The sequence below is a fragment of the Porites lutea genome, chromosome 2, assembly GCF_958299795.1.
Source record: "Porites lutea chromosome 2, jaPorLute2.1, whole genome shotgun sequence".
Taxonomy (NCBI): domain Eukaryota; kingdom Metazoa; phylum Cnidaria; class Anthozoa; order Scleractinia; family Poritidae; genus Porites; species Porites lutea.
In genome coordinates, this window is record NC_133202.1 from 46,573,578 (window position 1) to 46,599,308 (window position 25,731).

Below are 25,731 nucleotides of genomic sequence, written 5' to 3' on the forward strand. Positions count from 1 at the left end.
TGGTGATATTTTAGGTTTTTTTAAAATTTAAACACAAGAAATTCTGAGTGTTTTTTGCTGGCAGTGAAAAAAAGCCATTTAAGTGCACATGTGCCATGGCACGTACCGGTACTGCCCAATTAGTTAGGCATAATGCGTACTGTCCTATTACACTGTCCTTTTAGTGCTGAAATCAGGACAGTTGATAGCCAATCAGATTTGATAATTTTGTAATAGTTATGATTAATAATAGTTATTAACAGTTATAATGAAACAAAATAAAACATTTGACAGTGTGTCTAATGTTCATGTTGTCTGTTGTCTGTGAGCCTAAGAAAACGGCCCATTTTTTGCACCACTGGTTTCCCCATGAAATTCCATACTAATTACGTCATGACATCACTGCCTAGATCAATCTGGGTAGTGCTCCTCTTTGGTCATGCTGCAAAGGAAATTTGCTTAAACCAATCAGAAGCACTAACCAGATCTGGATAGTGACATTAGTTGTCTAAGAAATTTCTGCAGTCATTCTTTGGATGTGATTTCATGGGGAAGCTGGTGGTGGCTTCATGAAATCTGCTTCCTCAGGCTAGTTGTCAGTTGGAGATATTAGAACAGTACCTGTTATACACGGTTCTTTCCTTTTGCACAAAAATACCTTCAGTTTCCCCTTTGAATCACTTCTCAGGGAGGATTGAAGACCAGATACAAGAGTGGTAGAAACTTTGAATTTGAAATATTGACATTTGGGTGTTTCAGAATATCATTGGTTCTGGATCCTTAGAGATGAAAGTTTATTTGAACCAGTATTATGATCTGTTACCTTTTAGTGGAATAGATAGGGGAGTGGGAGGGAGGCGGAGGGGGGGGGGGGGGGGAAGGGGGAACTTGACTGGTCAGGTATTGAGAAGCAAAATTTTGTGATTTTTATAGGAGACTAGCCATTTCGGCATGGAATAACTAATTGTGTGTTAGAGTGGGTAATAATCTGATAAAATGGGTTATCAGCCAATCCTACCACCAAGCAGTGTTTAGCTTAACTCCCAATTAGTTTTTACACTCACCTTGAGAAAATTATACTTTACTTTTAATGAGTATTTGGCATCTAAAAGTTATATTTTTTCTTGAAATATGTCACAATCTTATAGACCCTAATCACCGGCTCCTGCCCCAATTGAAATAAGAGTGTTAGAAGGAAATAAATTAACATAAATTATGAAAACTGGTGTGGGGGTAATTTAGAGGAAATAACGTGTAATAAGTCCATTATAAGCAATCTGAGTATAATCAGTATGCTTCAAATTTCTTTTTTACGAAGTCAATGTCATAAATATTTGTGTGATTTGTATGCATTTCCCCCGTCGTGAGCGTGATCCGCTGGATGAGGCCTGGGTTCAAGGTAGTTTAGGAGGACGTCTCGAGGACGTCCGTGAAAAGGCGCGGAGTTTTGAACATCATGATTGTTTCTTGCTGAGTGTTCATTCGCCTTGAGGGACAGTAGTTATGGGTGTTCACCAACTTTGGAACATACTTGAGCCAGTAAGGAGAAAGGAAAACCTCTCTACGCTGAGCAACAAGACATTGTGTGTTGATTTGAGCGGTTGGATATGCGAGGCGAAGTGTGCTAAAGGTCTGAAAGAAAATGTCAACAAACCGCATTTAAGAAACCTCTTCTTTCGATTGCTGTATTTGACTCGTCTAGGAGTCAAGCTGGTGTTTGTTGTGGATGGTAAACCACCTGAACTGAAATGGAAAGCCATAACAAAGCGAGTTCAGGCAAGAAATGGCGGGCGAAATTGGAAGTCGAAGAACACTCAAACATCTGGTTCGGGAGCACGGGTTGGACGGTCACACTTCGATTTCTGGGTTAAAGAGGTAATTTGTAAGCAGGTCGATGTTATTCCTACGTATAAATCGAATAGTAATGAACGTTCGTTTTAGCTTTCTTGTCTCAGCCTCAACCCGGGTGTAATTTGAGAACTGGGAAATAGCAGGGTGTTCCAGCAGGGACGTTGGTTTTTGAATAAGGGGGTTCGGATTTATTATTCAAAGGAGCCGACAAAATTGGAACCCTTTGCACATTTTTTTCAAAGGTGCCGACAAAAAATTAATTCTTCGGATTTCATTTTTTCCAAGGGTGCCGACAAAAATTGGAGGCTTCAGATTCCAGTCATCCTTAGTGGGGGGAGGGTGCAGATAAAAATGGAATGTCCCTGTCTGTCTGAGGGTGCAGGTAGTAAATGGGATGGAAAATGGGACATTCCAAAATGACCCATTTTCAGCTCTGTATGGTGAGTTACAAAACTGAAGTGAATTGCCACACACTTTTGCAGGTCCTACAAAGTCATAAAGAATGGCTTTCTAAGGACAATTTGTTTTAGTGTTTGTGGGAGGTGCTGAGGGGTTCCAATGTGGAGCACATTCCAGCTGCCCTACTTCTTTATAGAAAAAAAATATTCTGCAGGAATTCAAAAACTTATAGCTCCAACTCTACCCCACACCCCACATAAGCACTTTGTACTTTTTGTTGTAGGCATTTTCAGTCATGACAAACTCACTGTCACAGCCATAGAGGGGATTATAAACCCCTAGCCTACATTGTTGCTACAAGAAATGATTTTGCAGAAATTCCATACCAAGTGAATCAAATTTATTTTTTTGATATTCAGTGCTGTACTCTCTTGAACCTCTTGGGAATACCTTGTATCAAGAGTGCAGGAGAAGCAGAAGCACTCTGTGCATGGCTTGATCTTCATCAGGTGAAAGAATTTTTTTTGCTCAATTATGCTTGTTTGATATAATTACAGATCATTGTAAAAGCTTCGTAATGTAAATGTTGTGGTTAATTTTTTATCTAAGGTAATTTTTATTTTTCGTTTGTTTCAACTTCATTAGCATACATTAGGCATACCCAAAAACAAAAGAAAAGCAAAAATTATCTAAGACAAAAAAATTACTACATTACATAAACATGACTAACAGTTATGTGTCAATAAGCACAGTACATTAATTTTATTGTCACAATTATGTAGCAAAAACAAAACAACAACAAAAAATTATCATTCACTTACTGATGGTTGAGATCATGTGACTTTTTGGTAACCTAATCTCAGAAGAATCGGAAAAGCCTTCCTTGAATCTGATCAAGGAACTGCTTCCTCGAACTCTCTCGAGATGACTGGACGATGAGCAAATGGGCCCGGGGGTCAGCTTATCTTCATCTTCAGTTCGCTATAATTCCTTATAAAGAGAACTGAATGAAATCGCTAAGGCTCAAAATCTAGTAATTACTCTGACCTAGGAAGTTTCAATCCATTTATTGACTTGAAGAGTTACATGTATCAGACTTGAGAGTTGACGCAGAGTTGAAGCAGAAGAGATTTTTGACACTCAAAAAATTATGTTAGATTGTTGATGGCTGCATAACCAACGATGGGGATGCATTTCTATATGGTGCAAGAACTGTTTACAGAGATCTCTGCATTAGTGGAAAGGTATGATGTTAATCTAAATGAAGTGAGGTTAAACATGAGACAATGCTGGCCAGCAGTCTCCACCACTAATAGTATGTGGGGTGGTCTTGAACTTTAGAAGGGCTTTAGTAACTTTTGCAGACGTTTTGATTTATTGCTCACATTGCCTTCGCCTGCAGTATAGCTTTAGCTGTTTTAAGTGCTCCCAGCCCCCTGCCCCCCACCCCTTTGGATGTTTTTCTTCATTGGTAAGTATCTGCCTGGTGGGTGTTGCTCACAGGGTTGTCATGGTTACCTTCTAGGGTTGCTTGCCCTTTGGTTTCACCTGGCACCTTCCACACGCCCATCTATTGTCGATGGGTTTAAATATGGGGTTGAGGATACACATAACCATGACAACCTGATGAATAACAACATGGCATTGTGATATTGAAAGTTTAGTAAAAGAAAAATTAATTACTCACTATAACACCAACCTAAGAGGGGAGGAGGGGGGGGGAGAACTGTAAAAACACTACCACGACATCCTGAAATACAGACAATTAAAAATACAGTATGGCATGGCCTGAACATGAGAGCTTTACATCTCAGGGGTCCCTGCAAACCAACCTACTACCTCAAAACTTGCACTCAGATCACCTCATTTACCTAATTATGGGGCAATAACATCCATTGTTTTCCCTATGTGTAAATGAGTTGATTTGCTTTGAGGTTTGTACATGCACCTACCCCATAAATTCCATTTCTTAACATTTAGTATTATTATTCACAGTAAAATTATCAGTACAGTAGGAGTTAATTTTCCTCTCCCAGTGATGGAAATAAACATCATGATTTTAGTTCAGTTTCTAAAGAAACATAGGTGGGGGTATCATTGTTGCTTCATAGTAACAAATGAGGCAGTTATTCAATGACAAGACAAATCTTATATATTTTGATTGATAGAATGATACAAAACACCAGAATGACAGCTAAACATTGTAGAATTTTCCATATTCCTGATGTATGCAGTCTAATAGTACATTATGTATATAGTACCGTTTTTGCAGCAGTTGATAGTCTGAAATTAGTTATGAATGTAGGTCACTTTGTTTCTTTAGGATGCATCGGTAGAATGCTACAAAATGGAAGATATAGAGGCTGAGCTAAGTATGGCAACGTTAAAATTGTTGCAGTATATGAACATTGATGACATTTTTAAATTTCACTTTTCTATGACCCCGTGAACGCAGCTGTATTAGCGGTCATTGCTTCTCTACACCCAAAAGGTAACTACCAAGTTACTTTTCAGGTAGAGAGAAGTGAAAACGAGATATAGATCTGCATTTGCTAGCTACTTTTCTAAAAGTGACAGCCATTACCATACCTCATCACATGTACAAGTCACAAGTCCCAAAAACAAAACACCAGTCAAGGCTAGCAAACAAGTGTCATAAGTCTGATTTACACAATTTGACTCTATTTGCGGGCTTGACAAGTACAGGGACAATTTTTTGATATGGCCTTAATGTGGTAAATTTAATGCAATTTGTAGACCTCAACAGGCAGAATCTTGTCGCGCTTGGGGTTCTCCTTGGGTGTGATTACCTTCCTCAAGGAGTGTCAGGTGTCGGAAAAGAAATTGCCATGAAACTGATTAGAAATGTCGAGCATGACAACTTGATTGACAGGTAACTCTGATTCTGCCTATCTTTTATTTTTGAAAACAATTTAAATATTTAGTTAGTGTCTTAGAATAATTGCTTTTAAAAAAGTTATCCAAGTTTGATGCTTAAGTATAGATATGGAGGTGTTGATGTTCATTTTAGTAAAAAGTACAAAAAGTTGCTTGAGTGCAGTTCTGATGTTAAATCTTTTTTTTGTGCTCAATCTGCATTAGTACATTGTACATTAGTTAGAATAATGATAGCAATCAAGAGTTTTCTTTGCTGTTTTGAAAGCAGAATTGCCATGCATACAGTCTGCTGTTTCGATTCTGTGACAGTGTTAAATATTATCAAAGCTGGAAACTTTTCAATTCTAATACTTATTATATACATGAATTTTGCTTATCATGTTTTACATATTTGTCTTTTGTCTACTCCCTATTCTGTTATCAAGGTTTTTTAAATGGGCAAAAGGGACGTGTCAAGATGAAAATCTCTCAAGTGTAGAGAAATCTGTCAAATGGTAAATAATGAGATCTGTGTTTCATCTAAAGATTTCTTATATCACTCATAATGTTATTAGTTCAATTGTTTACATTTGAATAAAAAATCTGCAGTACAGCTAGTGGTCATACAATGTAGCTGTATTGTCCCAAGTAAGGGAACCTAAGAAATTCTTGGATTCTGGACAAGGGATTCCACGATGTGGATTCTGGATTGCAATAACTGGATTACAGTCTTTGTCAGTGTAACTTGGATTCTGGATTCCAATTGTCAGTTGGATTCCGGATTCCTGCTGCTGTATTGCGGATTCCAAGGCTCAGTATTCCGGATACCACAAGCAAAGATTCCGGAGTCCCTATTCTCTTACATGGGGCAAAGCTGTAAACATTGTTTGCTGCTCAGGTAGAGACATGTTTAACAATATTTCTTACCTTTGAGACAGAGTATTTCCTTGAATTTGCAGCCAGGCTTTGATCTTATTCAAAGGTGCAGTACTTAATGTACAGCACACCCCAAGGATTACAGAAGTTGTGGTCATTTTAAATTAGGTGTCAATGGTAAAAACCAAGAACAGTACTATAATTTAATTTTCAAGTGAATAGCTATCATAGCAACCCTTTCAACTGCTCCACTAAAGCTGTCATTAGGGATCGGCAATATCTTTGAGTGACGCATGTCAACTAGAAGTTAACCTTTTCCAATGTGCCTTAATGCTACCAAATTTGTATTGCTAAATCTTTTAACTCTTAAAGAGACGATTTGCCCAAGAATTTGTTCAAAATCACTGCTGAAGAGTGGAAAAAGTCCACTTTTGGTTGACATGCATCGCTCAAAGTTAAGGGTGAATCTTCATTTAATACAGCTGCTTTAAAACTAATGGCAGCCCTCAAGTTGCAGGGCTGTCACCAAGAGTAGGGGTCTGGGGATTTCCCTATAGGCAACTGTAAGCATGACACCTTAATATTTCATGAGAAACAAAAGGAAAATAGTCCCAAAAGAACTTCCAAACTGTTCACTTCCCAGCTGCTTTCTAATTTCTCATACCTGGCAACAAGAAATCTTTAAGTGACAACTCTAGAGTTGACTCTCATTTCAGTTCTGTAGCAGCTGCTCATAAGGTGTCTCCTCATTGGTCACAGATAACAATAACACAACTCTGTTTATCATATTATTTCCATTGTTTTATGGTTAGGAAAGCAAAACAATTGGCTTTTAGGGTTAAAAGAGCCGTTACGTCATGCCCCTCTCATTTACCTGACCTTTTATTTTACAGCAAAGCTTTGAAGGACAAGAACTTTCCTCATCCTGAGGTAACGCTCCCATTATCTTAATATTATTGGACTTTTTTGTTTTGAGTGGTTTAGGTAGAAGCTTATTCTTTCATTTCTTATATCACATTCAGGTGATTCAGGAATTTCTGGATCCTAAAGTTGTACCTCAGAAAGTTTCTCTTAAGATTATGAATCCAGATCTACAGGGACTGCAGGTGAAGACTAATTTATCTTTATTTTACAGTATCATTTTAATGTTGAGTACACTCTTCTGTTTCTCTTCCTTGGAACTGTTACAGTATCAAATTAATGATAGAGAATTTGCAATAAGGGCTTATAAGGATTTTGCAGTTGCATGAGTAAGATAAGACCCTAAAAGACTGTAATGAAAATGAAATATCCTAAAATGGGTTTAAAAAAAAGAAAAAGAAAATTAGCACTTGTCTCGTCAATTTTGAATTTTGAACATGACTCACAAAGTCAAATTTTTAAGGAATGTTATTCATTTCCATTATCTGAAGATAGCCATGAAAATTTACCATTTTGATAAAAGCTGTCCTAAATTTTCAGGCTTCTAGGAGTTTTTGTGATTAGCGGTTTGAAGTTGTAAGATAAAAATTTACCAAAGAGGGTAATTAAGAAATTGTTTTCAAATGGTTAAGTTGTATTCAGCCCAGAGACCAGATATTCCCCTTGCTACTAAGAGCACAACCTCCAACTACTTTAAGAGGGACTAAAAGAAAAATGGAACATACTAAACTTCCTAGCTGTTCAATTTCCCCCTACTATTAAATATGTATATGCTAGTCAACATGAAATCTTAGTGACAGCCTTGGTCAACGAGTGCTGTGCCAAACTCATTGTAATAATCGTAGCAATTTCTGTCAATTCTTTTGTTTAAAGGAATTTTGTCTGAAGAATTTAGAATGGCCAGAAGAGTACACCAGAGAAAAGGTATAAAATTTGAGAAAGATACCTTACTAACAGTGTTTAGCTTTTGAAAAAGAAAGAAGAAAATTTGTTTAGTTTTCTTTTTCTGCTATGAGTCTCATGTTAAGTGTACATTCTCATCTGCGACTTTCATGTTTCAAGTTTTGTTTAGCACCCGTTTACCCTGGTCAATAACTTACTTCTTTCATAGTGATGATATCAAACGGACAGCTTCCTTTTTTTTCTCACTGTAATAATTTTTAAAACTTTCATCTCTAGTGTTTCTCTGGTTTATAATTGCATGTTAGTAATGCATCATATGATCTTATATCCTTGAAGGTTCTTCTGTTAATCACCTACTGGCAAATGACATCATCACTGCAGCAATCCACTGAAACACTAGTTCATCCTCAAAGGTGAGTGTCCAGAAGATGGTGTTAATTCTTCATAGAGAACTAGTCAAACCAATGGACTGAAAAAGCCCAAGCACTTGAAGCTGGAGGTCAGGCACCCAATGATCAAAAGCAAATCCAAATTTCCAGCAAGTGAATAAACCATACTGGATTAATCCACATGCATGAAGTGTTGCAATCATGATCACTTAATACAGTCTATCAATTATTATTACTTGAGTTAAGAGGAATAAGGGGAGGAAAAGGGGCTCTTAGAAGACAGGGAAAAAGGGAGGGGCCTTTAATTTGAGAGAGGGGGCTTAATACATACGTAGAGGTTTGATGTTACTTCCTCTTACAAACCTTGATTGGATCAATCTCTGTTTCGATGGCAAAAAAGGTCAGGGGCGGGGATACAGGGGTTAAGCGGATCCAAGTGGCGTTGACAAAACCTGAATCCGCTTAATTAACCCTCGCGTAACCCTTCAAAAATTATTTCATGAAGTGCGTACCAAATCACCGAACCACTGTCAGTACTGATTTTTCTTTTTTTTAAAAAAAAAGAGACTGCATAATCTCCAGCCTATTCATCATAATGTTATTACCATCAACTGACGAGATACAACTCGCTTTTATTCTGCAGACGACTGCCGCACAGGTTGTCACTGTCAACATCACTCCTTAATTCAAGACTACAATCACCCGGCCGATCAAATTCCACCCACTTATGAAATGTTATCCTTGCGAGTTCCAGTGTTACAAATTGTACAGTCGAAGCTCCGCTAACGGCCAACTCTCTACAACGGCCTCGTTTTTTCGTCCCTGCGGAAAAAAATTTCCATACATTGACTCTTGTTTAAAACCTCTATACAACGGCCATTTTCGTCTGTCCCCAAGGTGGCCGTTGTAAAGAGGTTCAACTGTATATGGTGAGACCTTTCAAATCATGTAACATTACATTGTTTTTCACAGGATCGTTAAAGCTCGAGTCCAGCAGAAGATCGAATGTTATGAAGTTGAATGGCAAAATGTATCACTAGGTGAAACGTGTTCTCCTACATTTGTCACTATCGAGACTAGAGAGGTATACAAAATGACTATTTATTTATTTATTTATTTATTTAGTTGTCGTATGGTGGTAGTCGTAAAACATCGTGGATTTAAGGGAGATATGAATTGGAGGTCTCTGCTTTATGAGTAATTTCGCGTACTTAAAAGAGGATAAAACATCTTGTGTAGCTGCTTGGGACCATGAAGTTAATCAAGGCTGAGGAGCCGCTTATTCTGACTCAGTATTCAACAGTCTTGCTTTGGGGGAACCAAATACCGCTCTGTCTTGAGTACTGAGGGATAGTAGTGTTCGAGGCTTCACTATAGGGACTATTAATGAATGAAGTGATTCTTATTACTGTAACAATATTTGTCTATCTGTAATAGAGAAGCATCAGTAAGGGAAGAGTATAGACCTAAAACCCTTGCGTTGTATTTTTTTCAGCTTTTCGCTAACGTCTATCCTGACCTTGTGGAAGAATTCAACAATGCGGAAGCAACAAAACTATCTAAAAAGTCAAGTAAGCGTACACGATATAATCTTTCTTATTGTAAAGAAAACTTGGATGTCATTGTTGAGATCAGGATCTGTTCTGGTGCGCTCTAAGAACAATTAATTTGGAAGTTCTTAACGCGAGACTCGGAAACCATTTTAGCTTAATCAAGCTTTAACTGATACGAAAAAAAGTCGCAAAATGACGTCTGAGAAACGAGCCTAGAAATTCTTTACTTATGACGCTTCTTATTGGTTGAATGTTTGTTTCATCCGATCAGAAGCACAACTCATATCTGGGTAGTGACGCGTCATGAGTATGGAATTACTGCGCTCGTTTCTCAGACGTCACTCATGGCGGGGAAATCTGTGCATGGTGGCGTCGCAAACTGTCGGCTGTTTTTTCAGGTTACGAAGGGACTCGCCGGGGTAATATTCTCCTTTGTTTGTAAGAGGCTTTCTTACCAGGACCTTCTTCCAAAATTTATTTTTTGTTGTCTTGGTCATTACAGGGAAAAAGAAGCCTGACAAGCCATCAAAGAAAACCCACGACTGTGAAGATGAAGTGAATCTATTGTCACAGCAATTGCAAGATTTAAGTGTGCAACACTCAGACCGTGGCACACGTCATGGCTCTGTTGCTCACGAGGAGCCTGCTGAACAAGAAGTCGATAAAGATGAGTCTCTTCAAGACATAATAGATTCAGTACTTCCAAACACCATTGATCATATCTCATCTTCCCCGGAATGTTCTAGCCCTTACGTAGGCATGATTGACAGAAACTTCTTGGCTGCCAGTAAAAGATGGCAGGGAATTGATAACGATGAAGACGATGATTATGATCTTGTGAGAAATGACGACCAGGATGTCAATGATGATTATAAGGTTGATGATATTCCTTGTGATTACCAGCCGGTACGTATGGTTATGGCTCCTAAGCTGGGTAACAAAGAGTTCACAAAGCCAGATGACTATCGTGGTGATATTAATAGTGAAGATGATTTTCTGAAATGTGGACTATCAAAGTTGAAAGGTATGAAAATCAGAGCAGGTTACACAGCTGTAGATGTACTGGACTGCAGTCAAGATAATAACGACACTGATGACGACAGTGAAGACTACGATCATGAAAGAAGAGTCGTTAACGTCAGTAAACTACCGTCACCTGATATACCACCATGCAGGACAACAGCTGTAAAACCCATTACACGTCTTGAATGCGTAGTTGTGATTGATTCAAGTGATGAAGACGTTGTTTCTGGAAAAGAGCGCAAAGTCCTAAAAAAGAACGTGAGAGCGTCCAAAACAAAGCAGTTTCTGCTAAATGACTCGGAGCTCGAGCAGCTCTTTGGCTCAAGCGATCTTTGGTCCAGTGATGATGACGAAGAGGGAAATGCAAAACGAGATGTCGAAAATTTTGCCCTTACCAGAAAAGTATCTGGCATAAACAAGACTGCTTCATCGAGCGCAAAACTCAATTATAACCACGCCTTAGGAAAGCCAAGTGCCTCGCTCTGTAAGAAATCAACAGAGTTGGATTCATGCCCAAGTTTGTCCCTTCAGACTAAATTAGAAGATTGCCAAGATTCTTTGCTTGTTGAAAATGGCAGTCAAACTGTGAGTAACAAAGATTTGCAGTCAAATAGTTTACGGAATGGGCCTTATGTAAAAACAGTTTCAAGCAGTGATAATGTCTATGCAGCAAGAGCTGAAAGAGTCAAGGAGAAATTTGCGGAAAGCATCAGCAAACGAGTCCTTTTGCCAACGAATACAAACCAAAGCATTTCAGGTAGCCCAACAACGAACGTTCTCAGTAATGGGTTTCTGGCAATCCCACAGTGTGACATACTGGACGACAGTAACACTCATGTGAGCTCTAAAGATGGGGCACAAAAAGGAAACGCTAGTTCTCCGGCAGAAAAAGAGAACGTTGATTCTCCATCTGATGATTCTGTACCTGCTCCACTGTTCAGAAGACTCCGCCAGAATTTCACTGCCAAACACAGGTTGGCAAGTCTGCGCTCTATTTCTTCTGCTACAGATGAATAATGAAAACAGATATGATATTAAAAGCCAAGAAACTTCGGGATGTTGATCTAAAGTGTATCTTGTTGTAGAAGTTCACTATTGATTAAAAGGGTTCGTTGATTCCATTGAGATTTGCAATAATTTTATCTGAATATAGCAAAAGAAACAATGTAAATACATGAAATAAGAACCAAATGCTGCTATTATGAATACCATGAAGTATAACTATGATTTAGTTTGTCACAATTTAAGAGAAGTTTTCTTACAGCCCGGTTTAAAGTGAAGTATCAGCGTTTCCTGTCTTTGGGCGATACCACCCCCTTCCTTATCATTGTAAGGCAAAAACGTGTTAAACAATCTCCCTAGGCGGAAGCGTTTTTCATGTGCAGTTCAGACCCGGTTGTTTAAACGTTGGATAACGCTATCCACCGGATAAATCACTATCCAGCGGATAAGTATTACGGAAATCAATACCGCTATCCGCTGGATAGTGATTTATCCGGTGGATAGCGCTATCCAACGTTTGAACAACCCGGGCCTCAGAAAATAAGGGAATGTTACATGGGACGATTCGCATAAGATTTTTAGCGCAACTTATCTTCTCCGCCAGCCTGAATTTAAGCCGTCTCCTTGAGCCCCAAACTGTCGTCTCTCTCGGGATTTTGCGACTCGAGGAAGACAATAGAAAATTCAGGCTACGATTCAGCATTGTTTCGACATTGCTTCGAACTGTGACAACATTGTTCCAACATTGCTGCTCTAAAAGTGGACGTCTCAAATTGTCCCGTGTAAAATCTTCTTTGATAGCGAGGGCTGTGCATAGTAAATAAATAAATGCGTAGAAAATACATAAATGAATAATTTAATAATCAATAAATGTGAATGCAAGCTAAGATTTTTTCTGATATTTAGTCCTGTAAATCGCCAGGGTTTGCGGACCCGCAACAGCAACCTAGTCCGTTTTCTTTTGCTGGAGAAAACAGTGTATGAAAGTATTGCATATGAAGTAATATGTCACCTTTTTAAATTACCTCGGTAGTCGCTTTCAGTAGTAGGGATGGATACAGTAGAAAAACAACTGCAACGCTCCACGCAAAGTTCTTCCAATTAGAGTAGTATATGTGGAGAGAAATTTTATCCGATTAAACTCCTCTTACACTCAGTGGTGGTCGGTTTAGTTTATTTACGTAACTCATACTTAATTTCACTCGTGCTTAGAGCGGTTTTCACTTGACTGTCGAAAGGGATTGGTTTTGGTTTTGGTTTTGGTTTTACTACGCCCTTTGGTTGGCTAGTGTATTTACTTTGGTTTTGGTTTTACGACAGTCAAGTGAAAACCGCTCTATATCGCGGTTTTGGCGAGACAGTATTATACTTTTCTTTATTTTCATGAGTCTGTTAGGGGAATTAGAAAAAGAGGGCGTTAAATTTCGCGAAAGCGTTGTCAACAGAATTTTAATTTCTACAAAACTTTTAAGCTTTCGTACAAACTAAAACAGATGACCATGATAGATTCTCTACTCGATATGTTTCAATGTAAAATCGTAGAAAAGTAAAAGGAAACTTAATCTCAAGACAAGTTGCCAAATAGAGCTTATACCATTGAATAAAATATGTCGGTGCATATGCTTAAAGCCCGTCCGGGTACTGATAGTCTCTCTTCCCCTGTTTATAGCCTCTCTTGTCTTGAAACCCCTTACGAAGCCTCGCCCATATATGTGGAATTCCCGGTATCAACTTGTCAAACAAAGCACTGTTAAGGAAAATCATACATTCGAACTTCCATGTGCGACCACCGTTTGTAGGCGACCTTGTAGCAGTCAAGTCTGTGTAATACGACGCTGCTCAAACCTGATAAAGTCTATATTTCTTTTTAGTTTACTACGATGTTTGCATGACTGATGTTTGCTGTCAGTACTACGCAACTCAGACACCGAGTTTTGGTCCAGGTGCTTGCCGAGTGTTTTCTGCATGCTTACAGCTTTTATTATGTTGTTTAGTAGGGTGGCTCGACTTGATTTTTTAGGGAGTATACGCCCCCACTTTGAGCGTTAACCACGTCGGCATTAACAAAGATATCGGAAAAATGTTACCACAGCTGCACTGTATAAAGACGAAAATTTCTAATGATCCATGTTTTATTGACATCAGAGTTACCATGGCAACATCATGACGCCATAACGTTTTTTACTAGCCTTTGTATTTCTCGGTACTAGGAGTTTTGTTTTTCAGAAATCGCTTAAGGGAGCTTGTACCTCCTTTAGTTGCCTCGGTTGTGGCAAGGTTTGAACAAATTCTATGAGAGCGTTTTGGAAATATTTTGAAACAGAGTTTCAAGGGTTATAAAAACAGTAAACAAGCATGCTATCGATCGACACAATTAGCTAATATCTAAAGGGAATGATGAGGTCTGGAAATGCAGTCTCATCTCATAGTGGGTTGATTTCATCTGAAACTTTGTACGGAAAAAGAGGGGTATTGCTTCGGCCGAATGCGAGAATGAATTGATTGGCCTACGTTCGGCAGCCTGTTTATTGATTTATTTTACATTGGTATGCCTGTGGTGCGGACGAACGGGTGGACTTACGGTCACGTGATCACCAAAATTTCTCGCATGGGTGGATTACCACATTTTCCTAGGTATGGGGCTACGCTCGAGCGCGGTTGGCCCTCGCGTGGAGCTCCGCTAAGAATGTCTTTGCTGAATCTTTCTGTCGTTATCCTTTTTTGCAGAACATGGGCAGGGTTTTCGGTAGTATTAGGAAGTACCGGATGCAGAGTCCGTGCCGGAGGCGCGTACTTCGGGGGAGATCCGGCGGTATGTTCCCACTGGAAATTTTTAAAATTGGACTCTCTTAAACACAATTTCCTGCGTTCCGTGGACCGGAATTGGTTAAGCGGAAAGGTCTTTAAGGAATTAAAAAATGCTCTCAGAAATGAAATATCTGATTTGACAATCATGATTATCGGTTTACAGTTGTTCGTTCTTTTAGTTGATTCCAAAACGAATTCCAACCGGAAAGAGTGAACGAATCCCGATGACAGATGGTTTATAGATAGTAATTTTAATGTCCAGTTCAGTTGTTGCATGATTGACTCATCAGAAATAGTCAGTTAACTAAAGCTCTATCAGTGAATATCTTTTTTTTCAAAAAAAAAAAAAAAATTATTTCGTGTGTGAACTACCAGACGTTACCTGGTGTGAAACAACCGGACATCGCGTCCGGCTTGAAACGAAACCCATGCATGTGACTTTCTACCCTTAAAAGGACGCAGCTCTTCTAAGACATTTGTCTTTAGTGTTGTTAAACGGGAACAAAATAATTTCGTCCAGTTTTTGAACAAGGGTTCCATGGTTGAAAGCCACTTTAACAATTTCAGTTTTTCAAGTACGAAAATTAAGAAAGTTGTCCATGCGACTCTAGGGTTGTAATTAGTTTATTCTCAAAACTAAGGCGCATTTCGGTCAAACACATTATAAACCTTTATGCGTTTGGTTCGGCTTATGTGACGTTTGGCGTCTGAACCGGGCCTTACATTTTTATTTTAATATTCGGCCTCAAAACGTTTTACATTGACCAGATCTTTTCATGACGTTTTCAGGGGTACACCTTCCTTCTTCTGATAAAAGGAAAACTGTGTTCAGCCACCGTAAGTACCTAGTACATAATAATACCCACCCTCTTGGGGCAACATTCTTTATAGCGCCTGTTAGTGTCCAAAATCAGTTGGGGATCAGCTGCATAGAACACAATATCACATAAAACATAAATGTCAAATAGAACTTTATTATAACAATTTCTATACATTAATATAATTATATTATTTTTATAAAAACTCAAATGGCAATTCTGAAGAAGCGAGTTCATCATTAGCTGAACACTGGTATTTGAGTCTATACTTCATGTAGATAACATTGGATCTATGCCACCAGTAATAAGCTAACACAATAAATAAGTGCCACCATTGATGGCTAGAGCCCACAAAATTTACTTTACCTGAAAAAATAACAATAAAAAACAAAATCAACAAGAATGACAATTACAAGGTAAAATTCTTAGGGAGATAAATTCATTACCTTTGCTACTACTACAGAGTATTTTGAGATGGGAAATACAAATAAAAACAAACCAAAACACAAACAAAGCAATGTTTGTTTGTATTAGTCTGCCTTGAACCTCACCTCACAAAGCCAATTTTGAGAAGAATCATGACATCACTTAATCAGTCTTATCTGATTTACTTCTAGTAAGGGAGATTTCTTGCCCAACAATTAATTAATATTAAGAATCACTGATCAGAAATAAGTGATGATTCTGGATTAACCTATCACATTTATAATCATCAGACTCCACTGGTTTATGTCATGATTGTAGAATACCAGACAAAACATCAGTCAAGTACTTCTCAAACTGATCCTTAACAATTCATGTCTTAACAAAGGAAATCACTACTGTGTCGGTGGTTTGGTTACTGGATTATAATAACCAAAAAATTAAATGTGAACTTTTGCTTTGAAATTCTTTAAGAATTACTGATCATAAACACTTGATACAGATGGCTGCTCAGTGTTTCACCTGTTCCTAAATCTAGACACCTTGAAGCTGCTCTCAAACAACCATCTGTGCTTTGGCCATTTTGAACACCCACTTTGATTATTTGACTGCCTTTCAACCTTCATGCTAGCTCCTATAATATTATATTACATCTGAAAATTATGCTATAAAATGCATTGGTTTTTATAGCATAATAGTTTGTACCTATAAATCGGTTCATACATTACCCTGTGAGCAACCATTTGCTTATTTGATTGAGCAGCCGTCCAACACCATGGACAAATAAATTAACTTTGAACGGGTAAAACCTGTATAGAAGCAAGTTAAGACTCTGGCACATTTGCTTACTCTTACAACTGCCACCTTAACATGAGCCTGCAGTGAATTTTTCTTTATCATGACTACTCCTACCCACTTACTTTTTTAATATTCAAAATAATGTAGGTGAACCCAACTAGAGTTGAATTCCCAGGGACCATAATATCCAATTTCAGAAAGAGAAATAAAATTTCATTGTAGCGCTTTTATGTTCTTCATTAAATGCAAAATTAGGCATTTTCACCTTACAGTCACATAAAAATGGCAAAGAAATGTACAAAAAAGTGTGAAAGCACTACTCTTGAACCTATTGTTTTTTGACATTCTTGTTGCCATCGCATTGTTTGATCCTAAGTCCCTAAATGTTTACTGCGAATCAAGAGAAAGTGATGTTATTTGACGTTTTAATGTAAGCGTCGTGTGGACGTGCATGCCTGATAGAAAAACAAACAGTTGCTCACAGTGGTTTCTCTCCCTTCTTAGAGTAACGTCCAGTCTCCAGAAACTTATGCTCGCAGGGTATTTATACATTGACCATATAATTTAGCACATGTACCTGGGAAGTATCGTTCAGGAATTTTGAAAGCATAAAATCCTAGGGCAAGTACTCCTAGCAAATACATCACAACCACCTTTGGAAGAAAGAGCTAAAAGACGGAAAAATATGATAACATTTAGCTAGGTCTATATTATGAGGAAAGTAAGATGCAACTGATAGGGGGGGTTAACATTCAAAAATTTCATTGGCACATCATGTTTGAAAACCTTTTAATACCAAAGTCAATTTGTACAATAAAATTACATTTAAAGTTTTGAATGCTTGGATACAGTATGATTAATTTTGGTTTCATATTCATTATGAACAGTACTTCAACAGTACTTCCATCAAGCTTCTTCTCACATGCACGCATAAACTTCTGCACCAGGGTTACAGGGTTGGAAACTAAAATTTTGGAGCAATCGCTATCTGGGCGAGTGACATTCAAATTGCACTCCCCGAAACCAGTTTTCACTTGCCCAGTCTCCTCCATAACAAAATAGCCCCCTCCTCACTACATAGAAGTTCACTCACTGTGCCCTAAAACAGACCATTTTTTTGGGGGGAGGGGGGTCTCAACGCCTTTTGTTTTAAGTCTTTAACTCTAAACAAGGGTCTCAGTGTCTTGGTGAGCTTGAATTGTGCAACCAATTGCCAGCTCTTGCAATGAATAGTTAACCATTTTTCAATAATTACATTTACTATATAATGTTTTACTGTAACGAGGGCTTACGTATCACATACTCTGACAGTTAAGTTATTCCATCCCCCAAGAAGTAGAGCCCAGTGAAGTGATGGCCCAATGCCATATGCAACCAAGCCACAGAACAGCAGCAGTCGCCTTGAAGCCCAGCGTGATGTCAGAAATGAAGGATGAAATTGGAAAGCTAGTGAAATAACAGTTAGGAGAACTACACCAATCAGGTAAAGGCCTTGCCAGGTCTAGAAACAAAAAATATCAATTAATAAATAAGTAAAGTTTTCTATTATTACTTACAGATATGGCTGTACATGACGTTCTGAACTGATAAACTCAACAGTGATTGTTGATGTTTCCGTAGCGAATGTGATACGTGACAACCCTATTCTCAGAGTTCTCTTTCTAAACAACTGAACTCAAACTTGTTAATACTGAAGGATGAATGCTCCACTCAAGGAAGGCTTCACAGCAAAACCAATTGCTCCTTGCCATCATTGAGAGTAAAGAAACGAATTAGAAGGACCTACTCCAATTCTACCCTTCATGTCTGTCTGCATAAATTACCTTATATTATTAAAGTAACAGGTACATTTTGCAGCTGTGCACTTTTTAGTGGGTACAGACCCACTTGTACAGTTGGCAAAGCCCTTTAGGAGCTGGAAATAGCTTTGCATAAAGTCCCACATGGATTAATAACTCTTGGTACATGCTGAGCCATTACCATTCATAAAATTCTAAGTCATAAAGTGATAAGTGTCTCTGTTACAGATCAAAATAAAATTCAGGTTAACTTTTTTATACCTAGATTGATTCTGAATTTCCCTTGTCTTGTAGACCTAATTCATGAATAATTAGGACTTGGCAAAGAAAGAAAATTGAAATCCAACCTAGCTTGATCGATCATTAAGAAATTTTAACCTGAATTTTAATTTGACCTGTACTATCATTCTAGATACCTACCACATGACAATAGAAAGCATAATAGACAGCGGGTATGTAGCAAGCACACAGCCCAAGAGAAATACCAGCCAAATCAAGTGACAGCCACAGGTGAAAAACCTTTTCCGAGTGACAACAAAATAAGTGATAACAGGCTGAGAAGAACATAGAAATCTAAAAAAGAAAAGCAACAGGTAATTAAGGATATGCTTGAATAGAATGAATATTATTTATTCAGACCACACCTATTCTTTTTTCTGTGACTGGGGGAGGGGAGGGAGTATTATTACTTCCCTACTTCAGAATATTGAAGCTACAGAAACGAAATTTACTGGGTTTGTAGTATAACAAAAAATCTTTTTTTTCTCCTTATGATTCAGTGATGTCACATGGTACTTGTAGTTGGTTAACCTTTCACAGCAGTTTTAGCCATAAGCTGAGAAAACAGCTAACAATTTGCAACACCACCAACAGTTTCCCTGTAAAATGATGTCTAAGGAATGAGCACAGAAATTCCATACTGATGACTTGTCACTGGGAAATGACACTTCACCAGTGATGGAATTTCTGTGCATCATCCTCAGACATCATTTTCCAGGGAAACCATAATTATTGGTGGTGTCGTGAAAATGTTGGCTTTTTTCTCAGGTTATTTTAGAGAGTACATGAAATTTATCTTACCATGAAACCAATGAGTAATAAGGTCAGCACAACATGATCAGAGAAGGTGCCATTGTTTTCTGGAATTCTAACCAAGTTGTCAGCAACAAGAAGATATAAGAAGAAGAAAAATCCAACTAAATGGGACCAGATGTTGACAGATTCATTGGACAACACAAACAAACTGAAAGAAATACAAAAACAAATTTTTCAAAAGTACTGTTATCACTAAGACTCTTGCTAGTTTTGTTGTCTACAATAGTTACATATATTAAAAATTTACACATGTGCTGGGAATCTGAACTGTGATGTAATGTTAATTAGTCTAGGATAGAGATGGTATTATTTTCCGGCATTTGGTCTGCAAATTTCAGCTGAAAATAAAGTGGTATTTGACCAAGTGTGGCCCTATTCAACCTTACCTTTTAAAACATAACCTGATGGATAAGAAGGCTCTGTATCCAGATGTTACGTAAGGATTGCCTCGAAGGAAATATGGTATGTCGTGGTAATTGTACAGTCTCACAGTCTTCGATTCAATATGTGATTTCAAAAATGAACTTGCATCGATTGTAAAACCTCTCTCGCCCAAGTCCATCGCAATACTTCACAAATCATGCATGTTGTGTCACACTAGTAGCTCCAAAGGTCAATCGAACATCTTCCGCTACGGGAATTTCATTAAATTGTAAGATTAAAATGATTTTAGCGCCATAAAAAGAATATTTCCTCAACCAAAACTGCAGAAAAAAGCTATTTACAGTACTTTGTTGTCAGGCGTACTTTCCCATTTTCCCGTCATTGTTTTCGAACCTATTTTTGCCAAATTTGGTCATGATATCCAAATTTAGATGAGAAACTGAGCGGAAATAGAACGATTTGCTCGTTCTGTTTGGAAATCACATCGGAAGCGGACGCTTATTTGAAATACGCTGGTTGTAAGAGTTAGGAAAGTTCGCGAAGTTTAGCTCGTTGTTCACACCGTCGAAAATGACCACGGTTAGAGAGGGATACCTGAGGGACTTGCCTCATCCAAATCTAAACGACGTTCTCAAATCCAACACACACAGCGCTATTAAACTTCTAAAAACAGGTAGGTTTCTGCACTTTATAAGCTGTAAAAAGTGGACAGTGAACTCTAGTTAGCGTGTAAATTTTAGCTTGTAATAAGTTTACTTGATCTGAAGCTTTTTGCAACTGTGGTGTTTGGGTATGTTGTTTACTTCTTTGCTCAAGCAAGACTGTAGATTAGATTTTGAAATAAATAAAGGCAACCAAAAGAAAAGAATTTAATAAATAATGATATTTAGGTTTGTGGATTTTCACGTAAAATATTCAGGTAGTATGGATGTGAAGTGAAAACAGTTTCTATTCTATAGTTGGGCTTAGGTTTTTTATAGCAAATGACACTTTTATCGACACATGAAATAAATAGCATGTACTTGTATTTAACGGGTGCAGTATAAATTACTATTTATGGTTAATAAATTGAAGCATACGATATACGTGATTTTTAATGACAGGACATTTCAATCTGATATTGACCTTTTAGCTTGCACCTATATTAAGCCTGTATCCCTTAGTATTTCCACCAAATACCTCTGTTAATATCGCGTAGGATGCATGTTAATAAAGACAGGTGTAGTAAAGAAATCTCAAATAAATTAAAAAATCTCAAATTAAGAAATCTCAAATAAATTAAAGAAATCTCAAATATTGTTTAATATTTATACATCGATGATTTATAATTTTGTATTACTAATTTTAGATAAATGAGGTTAATATTGTCTAGTCCTTGGCTGACAAGCCAGTCTGTGACAAACTCGTGATCCTCTCCCATAACATGTATATAATTATATACAATGTATCCTCCATGTCTATGAACCATGAGTAGGCCAGAGGCTTGTGATAGCTCTGAGATAGGCAAACACCTATCCCCACTACTAACGTGTCATGCAGGGGAATGGACACAGTTGGATTTGAAGGACTCACTGGGCGAAGTATAAAAGTTTAGTTATTGGTAACAGTATATGGCTGCCATATACGTACAATGTATGTAGTAATAAACAAGAACTGTGTTAAAAGAGGAACAATATTGTAATTCTGCTCTGTAAAAAAATAAGAGTGTAAAAACACAAACTGGACCCGGAAATGGGTTGAATTGCAAAAACCACCAGAGTACATGTATAACAGACCTTCTGAAGACTGTAGATTAAGGATTAGAGAGACATGGGTTTCCCCCGTTCATTGGCCTGACGGCTACATGTACACTGTACCGACGAGCCCCAATAAGGGCGAAACAGCTGTGCACATGTGTGAGGTACTGGCCAGGCCGTAGGTTGGTGTATGTGTGCCCCTTTTGCCCCCTGCTCTAAATTTGGACTGTTGCAATCAGTTGAAGTTCAAACTATTTCACATAAATCACTGTAATTCAAGACATTTCTAAACAAATTGAACAGCATGCGCATATTGGTAAAATCTTTGCTCGTTGGCACTTATTATTAGTGATAGCTATAACTACCTAGTTCAAGTAATTAATTTGTATGGTGGCTTCTGTGTCTGTTCTAGTTGGTGAATTTGCTCACAAAGTTGCAACTCTGAAAGAGCAGTTAGGAAATCAGCTTCTCTCTGTCGTAGAGTCATTCAGAAAGAAGAATACGGAGATGAAGAGAGACAGGTAAACACAAACAAAAGATACAAGACAGTGGTATGGTATGATCCTGGTAACCTTTTACTGGTTCAATCAGTTGCCATAATATCTGCCATTTAAACGTTGGATTAACAATGGGACTATTGCTAATTATAAATTACATGGAAGATAGATGCCTGAAACATCACAAGTCTAGTATGCACATTTGGTAGGCCAACTCCCAGGTAGAGGCTGCTCCAGTGTCTGGCAACTTCTGGTAATCCAGATAAGAGTTCCCATACAGCAGCAAGCATCATGCTGATAATAAAGTAGAAAAGAGATTAGGAAGAGAGAGAAGTGAAAAGCTTTTACCAAAGTGCTTTAGAATTGGTATACATGCTCAGTTTTCCTGCTAAAATGGAATGCTAGCACCTGCCCATTCCTTTTTATAGGCACTGTTCACCATAAAGGCAGACATGTTCTGTTGTTAACTCCTTAAAATTGCATTACCTTCACTGTTTACATGAAGCAATAATATTGGATTGGAGTGAGTATGATATGAAAAAGGAGATGGAGAAGGCCGGATGTTTACTCGGGCAGTTTTTGTTCATAGCAGTTGTCATTTATTGAGTGGTTGTTAAGTCTGTTCTTGCTATGTTTCTGAGACAATAGTGTGCATTTATATATATTAATTTTATTGATTGATTTGATTGATTATTTGTGAAATCTTCCACCATTTTCTCCAGCTCTGATTACCAAACAGCTAAGCCATCCCTCTTTCCATCAATATTAATACAATTGCATCAACATTATCCTTGTATTAATATCAGCAGATATAGATCTTCCAAATTAAGTCATCAATAGCTGGGTATGAAATAATTAGCTGGGGGTTTTCAGCCATTCAGAAAATAAAATGGAGAAATATACATGTACTTTCAATGAAAAACATTATTTAAAATTATGAAATAATATTTTTAGCATCTGGTTATAAAAACATTTATAATGGTGTGCCAAATGCACTTTTCTGTTGTATGTCCTGTTGACTATTTCTCAAGAGAATCTCCATATGTATATTTTTTGCAGAAATGCTTTAAGCAGTGCTTTTAGTTGCTGGGAAGCACTTCTCGGGGAGTATGAAAAACAGGCTCAGGTACTTGTAGACTGTACAAAGATGCTTTTTTTTTATTTGTTATGTGTTAAGGTTAAAATGTGTGGTAACTTTATACAGTGATGTGTAAGTACCAGAAGGAATGTTTGATAAAGATATTGAAAAGTGCATTTTGTAACTTTCAAGAGCTGCCATTTGGTTTCTGAAAAACATTTTCCCATTTATGATCTTGGCTGAAACCAGCAATATTTTTACTCTTGTTTGTATGCACCAAAACCTTTTCCAAACATGTGTACATTAATCGATATCTCTTAAAGCAAATGAAACTTGTTTAAATTATTGTTCTAAAAGATGGCATTTGAGGTCCCTCAGAGTACGTGAGTGACAATACAATGTCGTACTCGAACCAAACAATTTTCCGTTTTTTATCAAGGACCTAAATTTTACAACACCTTAAACACCAACATCATCAACGCTTCCTCACCTTTCTTCTTTAAAAGAGCACTTAAGGGATTTATTTGTAATAATTATTAGTATACTCCAACAAAAATCTTGGGAAAAAGCCTTTTAATATTCAACATTTGTAAACTTCCGTAATATTGATTAGTTTAATTTTTCACCTGATATTATATTGTATCCGTCGCCATAATTTTTATGCCATCTTCGAAAAATATTGTAATTGAGGAGGCCTAATTAACATAAGCTCTATAGTTTCTTTTAGGCCTCCTCGCCATCAGTCTTCCTACATTTTTTTTTTTTTTTGGCATCTTTTTGTAATTATTGTAATCGTGTGGGAAATAAATAAAATACCTAAACACCTAATCTGCTTTTATACCACACAAGTGAACAGTGCTTTTCTTGCACACTGATTGGATAGCTTGGAGATGATTATTCAAGCACTATTCTCCTCTACTTTGTTGAATTTTTGTGTATTATTAAAAACCTTCCCTTCTTTGTGTGTTTTATAAATTCAGGACATGTTAAAAGTATCATCCAGTCTTGCAAGACAGGTCAACACAGCAGTTTTTGAGGAGGTTATAAAAAAGAAATCAGTCACAAAAAAGGTAGAGAAAAACTTGCAAGTCTGTGTTTTCTGTACTATAGCTGTGATTACATGTTCATATGGCTGGTATGGTTTAACTAACTTGTCGGCAGTATTTATGTGAAGCATAGCAGAATGAGCATTGACTTTTTTGCTGTTTTGCAGATTTTTTCATTTAGAGAGAGTGGTGAAAATCAGATTGAGAAGGCTGATGATGTACTTCAAAAGGTTAAACAAATATTGGATGATTTTTAATTATAGGCTGGGATGGTGCAATTTACGGGTGATGTAGTAGTAGTTTTAAAACATGCTTGTGGCCGGCCCTCAAGTTAATAAATAAAGGACAGAAATAGCTATTCTTAAAATAATCATTTATACTAAAAATCACACTGAGCTGGAAGAGGGTACAATGTAAACTTTACTTCCTGGTTGTTTCGATTCAGGTCTGTCACTAATGGCCAGTGGCCAGGGATTACCCCTTGGCTACTGTGAGTCAGTGACTTGTGCATGGCTACTTTCATAGGAAATAAATGAAAATAGAACAAAAGAACTTCCTAGCTGTCCAATTTCCTATCTACTAACTGCATAAATCCTCTGTCGCACTATTATTTGTGGAACTGAGCGTTTGTAGCCGGGCTAACAAGACCCCAGCTACAGTAGTGTCCAGGGTGGGATTTCAGCCTGGACATCCTAAATAAATATGTGATGATTACATTTCCACCAATTAATTATTTCGTAATCCTGACAATATTTTAATTTCTTTTTTCATGAAATTCAGTGCCATAAAGAATACTCAGAAGCTTGCACTAAACTTGCAAAATTGCAAAGCACAGGAGCAGAAGCTGGCAAGGTAAACAAATTTTTAATGGTCTTTTTCTACTTAAAAGTTGTCATGTTTTAAGATTACTTTTAATGCCAATCCTCACAGTGTACCTGAGTTGTCAGGACAATGAAGAGGTTCTGTGTTCCAGTCCTCCTTTGACCACCATAACATTATGTTCTGGTTTAAATGTGAATTCAAGTCCTTTTTATTACTAAGCCTACATGCACTTCTTGCCTCTTTTTCTAACTTTATTGCTGTTATTTTTTTTAGCAAGAACATGTTCAAACTCTTTGTCGCAATACCCACAATGCCTATGTACTGCAGCTAAATACAGTGAATAGCATGAACCGAGTGTTCTACTCAACAACACTTCCAGAAATGCTTGATGTAAGTGACAATAATATAAATTATTATAACTTTAACTCTAGTACATAATACATGTAAGGTACATTATTCTCGTACCCAAGTAGTTCTTCCTTACATTTGTACCTTCATATAATTCAAGAGCTACTTAACTGTTCAAAAATAGTTTCATTCGATTGATTGTGTTGATAGTGTTGTGGCTGAATTTCAGACATTACTTCGAGTCACTTACTCCGTCTGTAAGTAACGTCTGATCAACCAGCCGTTAATGCCGTCCAGTGATGTCAT

At 37.5% G+C, this 25,731-nt stretch overlaps 3 protein-coding genes across 4 annotated transcripts in view; 2 read left to right on the forward strand and 1 right to left on the reverse strand.

The window, feature by feature from the left end:
- The first annotated feature begins 1,404 nt into the window (after positions 1 to 1,404).
- Positions 1,405 to 12,147, forward strand: LOC140927097 (uncharacterized). The gene is made up of 13 exons (XM_073376753.1): positions 1,405 to 1,854; positions 2,649 to 2,738; positions 3,387 to 3,473; positions 4,553 to 4,601; positions 4,987 to 5,122; positions 5,553 to 5,621; positions 6,876 to 6,912; positions 7,005 to 7,088; positions 7,777 to 7,827; positions 8,143 to 8,219; positions 9,168 to 9,279; positions 9,691 to 9,766; positions 10,251 to 12,147. The coding sequence occupies exons 1-13, from the start codon at positions 1,483 to 1,485 to the stop codon at positions 11,786 to 11,788; spliced, it is 2,778 nt and encodes a 925-aa protein (XP_073232854.1). The 5' UTR covers positions 1,405 to 1,482; the 3' UTR covers positions 11,789 to 12,147.
- A 3,390-nt stretch (positions 12,148 to 15,537) lies between these two features.
- Positions 15,538 to 20,237, reverse strand: LOC140928826 (progestin and adipoQ receptor family member 3-like). The gene is made up of 6 exons (XM_073378612.1): positions 19,901 to 20,237; positions 19,500 to 19,662; positions 18,840 to 18,992; positions 17,924 to 18,121; positions 17,198 to 17,288; positions 15,538 to 15,765 (listed from the first exon to the last, which is right to left on the reverse strand). The coding sequence occupies exons 1-6, from the start codon at positions 20,074 to 20,076 to the stop codon at positions 15,596 to 15,598; spliced, it is 951 nt and encodes a 316-aa protein (XP_073234713.1). The 5' UTR covers positions 20,077 to 20,237; the 3' UTR covers positions 15,538 to 15,595.
- A 112-nt stretch (positions 20,238 to 20,349) lies between these two features.
- LOC140928825 (uncharacterized) overlaps positions 20,350 to 25,731 on the forward strand; it is a 21,991-nt gene continuing 16,609 nt past the window's right edge. For both annotated transcript variants that reach the window (XM_073378610.1, XM_073378611.1), the window contains exons 1-7: positions 20,350 to 20,571; positions 22,047 to 22,155; positions 23,191 to 23,257; positions 24,190 to 24,279; positions 24,423 to 24,485; positions 25,036 to 25,107; positions 25,351 to 25,467. In XM_073378610.1, the coding sequence (XP_073234711.1) occupies positions 20,469 to 20,571; positions 22,047 to 22,155; positions 23,191 to 23,257; positions 24,190 to 24,279; positions 24,423 to 24,485; positions 25,036 to 25,107; positions 25,351 to 25,467 (621 nt within the window). In that variant the 5' untranslated portion in view covers positions 20,350 to 20,468. The remainder of the gene's footprint in view (positions 20,572 to 22,046; positions 22,156 to 23,190; positions 23,258 to 24,189; positions 24,280 to 24,422; positions 24,486 to 25,035; positions 25,108 to 25,350; positions 25,468 to 25,731) is intronic.